Source organism: Centruroides sculpturatus, unplaced genomic scaffold (genome assembly GCF_000671375.1).
Source record: "Centruroides sculpturatus isolate CEXI.00-Female unplaced genomic scaffold, Cexi_2.0 scaffold132, whole genome shotgun sequence".
Taxonomy (NCBI): domain Eukaryota; kingdom Metazoa; phylum Arthropoda; class Arachnida; order Scorpiones; family Buthidae; genus Centruroides; species Centruroides sculpturatus.
The window spans coordinates 163,793-166,547 of NW_019384471.1; the positions used below are offsets into that span (position 1 = coordinate 163,793).

General features: G+C 30.5%; 1 protein-coding gene across 1 annotated transcript in view; it reads right to left on the minus strand.

The window, feature by feature from the left end:
- LOC111621186 (multidrug resistance-associated protein 4-like) overlaps nt 1–2,755 on the minus strand; it is a 128,857-nt gene that overhangs the window by 38,320 nt on the left and 87,782 nt on the right. Inside the window, exons 13-14 of the mRNA XM_023363267.1 lie at nt 1,275–1,361; nt 1,115–1,211 (exon numbers count right to left, since the gene is read on the minus strand). Coding sequence (XP_023219035.1) covers nt 1,115–1,211; nt 1,275–1,361 — 184 coding nt within the window. The remainder of the gene's footprint in view (nt 1–1,114; nt 1,212–1,274; nt 1,362–2,755) is intronic.

The window sequence follows — 2,755 nt, forward strand, 5'->3', positions numbered from 1 at the left end:
GCCACGATCTGGCCACGTGAATAAGTTGAAGTTACATCCTTCTAACAGGAAAAGTAACTTTCGTTATCATGGAATTATAACAAAACCTGCCAATTCAATATAAATGGAAAAAAAATATTATATGGAATTGAACGAAAATGAAAATTTGCTTGATAATTCAACTACGCTTGTTGGAGAACAATAAAAAACACTACACTCAACAAGCCATCAATTAAACTCAACTGCCTAACCTATAACCAAAGTCTCCTTTTAATTTGTTTTTAAAAAAAAGCGCTTGACAAACTTGCTCCGCGTGCCGAAGTTGCCTCGGTCTCCCCTATAAACATGTATGCAGACAAAACTTTCGATTCGAAAATGTATTACGTTTTAACTAATGTTTACAGAGTTTATCGGTAACAAATGTCTTATTTAGTAATTTTTAAAAATGCATTTTTAAACTGTAATGCAAATGCTGTTCTTCATTTACTGTAACGTATAGAAAGTGAATGTAACTGTTTTCAAACTCACAAGTGCCAACCGTATATGATTCACAATTTTACAAATTTTCGTAACGTGTTTATCCTGGAATATCAATTATTCTCTGAAAAACAATTTTTCCTAAAATAATTATTTTCTTCATATTGTTCACAGATGTCATCATAAGATGTCCATATATAGCTTTGTTGTAATGCTTTTATTACTAGTGCAGTCAAATTCATAATGGTTAATTATTATCGTCTTATTGTCTTTTAGTTTCGTAATATATATTTTGTCTACTTGGACACTAATTATTAATAGGACAAGCATATTGATTTTTTAAAGTTTTTACGCAAGAATTTAGTAAAAAGTTCTTTAAAAAACAGACGTTTTTTATTGAGCTACCTGTAAATCAATAAAGAATGTCTATTCTCTTTAAGAACTTCTTACTCAATTCTTGCGTAAAAACTTAAAAAAAATCAGTATAATTGACAAGTAGACAAGTAGACAAAATATATATTAATTATAATGGTTAATTTTATTCTGAACTTCATACTGTTTAAATTCATGTTTTGTTAAAATAAATTATAGTGTTTTCATTACTGTAGAAAAGGATTTATAAAACGAAAACTAGTAAAAAAAATAATCAGGTATTCACCTTCTTTAACACTAAAATTTTACTCGCAGAATTTAGAAATTGTATTTGATGCGTAACGAGAATGCAAATCTTGTCTTTCAGATATTCCATTATACATCTGAAAATAAACAAAGAATTGGAATATATTAAAATATTCAAAAAATATTATTTAAATATTTACTTTTCGAATATATGTTTTGCTACTGGAACATCAACGGCACTCAGTGGATCATCCAGAAGGAAAATAACGGCATCCACATATAGCGCTCTGGAAAATATAATAATATAAAATTACCCTTAATTTAAACGCAAAAAAAATATCACATAAGCATTACATCGAATTTACGATTAATTTTACAGAATATCCATCCTAAGTGTTTTCTAATCTTTACATTTACTTTCGTTTTTCGTGAAACTATGTAAGAGTAATGTGAAAATTTACTGTTTTCCTAACAAACTAATAGAGTCATTTTTGTTCCATATTAAATGAAATTTTCCATGTGGTATTTTATCAGATAAAAGAGGACGTCAGAATCACATAGGAGAAGAAACACGATGCCCCTGCTACAAGGTGTTAAAGTAAGAAATCAGAGATATCATTATCTCACAAAAAATTTGTATTTATTTTTAATTTTACATTGTTTACAGTTCTCATAAGGCCCTGCTCTGTAACGAAGACAGGAATGTACAGTACCTCAAAAAATTAAAAAATACATTCCTAAGCAGTGAAACGAAGTACCGCAATGAAAGAAAAATTCTAAGCTGAGTTTAAAGCATCATAACTTTTGAATCCGATATAGAATATAAGGATTACGAACATTCGTGAATGAGTTCGGCAAAAATGTACCAAAATAAAGCGAATCACTCTAAAAGAATGGTGGTAAGCATTTTAAGGGTAGACAATAGCAAATCAATTGTATATCATTTTTTGTTGTTTTAAATATCAGTATAGATAAAGGACGAATAGGAAGTAAACAATATTGACTTCCTACTCGTGCTAGAGTAAAATAAAAATGGATGCGTATAATTTTTCACAAATTAGAAAAAGGTCAATTATTTTAATATTGGCCCTATAGGGAATATTGCTGGAACCCAGGTCATTTAAGCTATGAAAACTCGGAAATTTCATCGCTTAGATGACCTGGGTTCCAGCAATATTTTTTGGTGAAATTCGCCGGGTAGAAAAAAGTCAGGATGAACGATTTCTGGCGAAGTTTGAAAATGCAACCGCCTAAACTCTCTGTAGCGTGGCGCTAGACGGCGGAAAGTATATATATAGTTATAATAAAATTAAAATAAATTAAGTTAATATATAATTATATATACAGTACCTAATTTATATATAATTATATGTACAGACGAAACTAAACTCAATTTAACCGCCTAAACTGTGCGTAGCGTGGCGCTAGACGGCGGGAAAGTAGTTCGGCTGCCCGATGACGTTTTACGTAATTATAAGAGGATTTTTTACCGTTGTGTACGGATACCGCCACAATTTTTTCGCCGTCTTATAGGAACTGTAATTATAGGAACTCGTCTTATAGGGGTTCCACTGTATTAAAAATACGTTTAAAAAAACATTAATTGATTGCTCCTGGAAGTCGGCTTCTTATAAAAACACAGCTTCCTTATCATGAAATGTCACGGCACGCTACAGGGGTA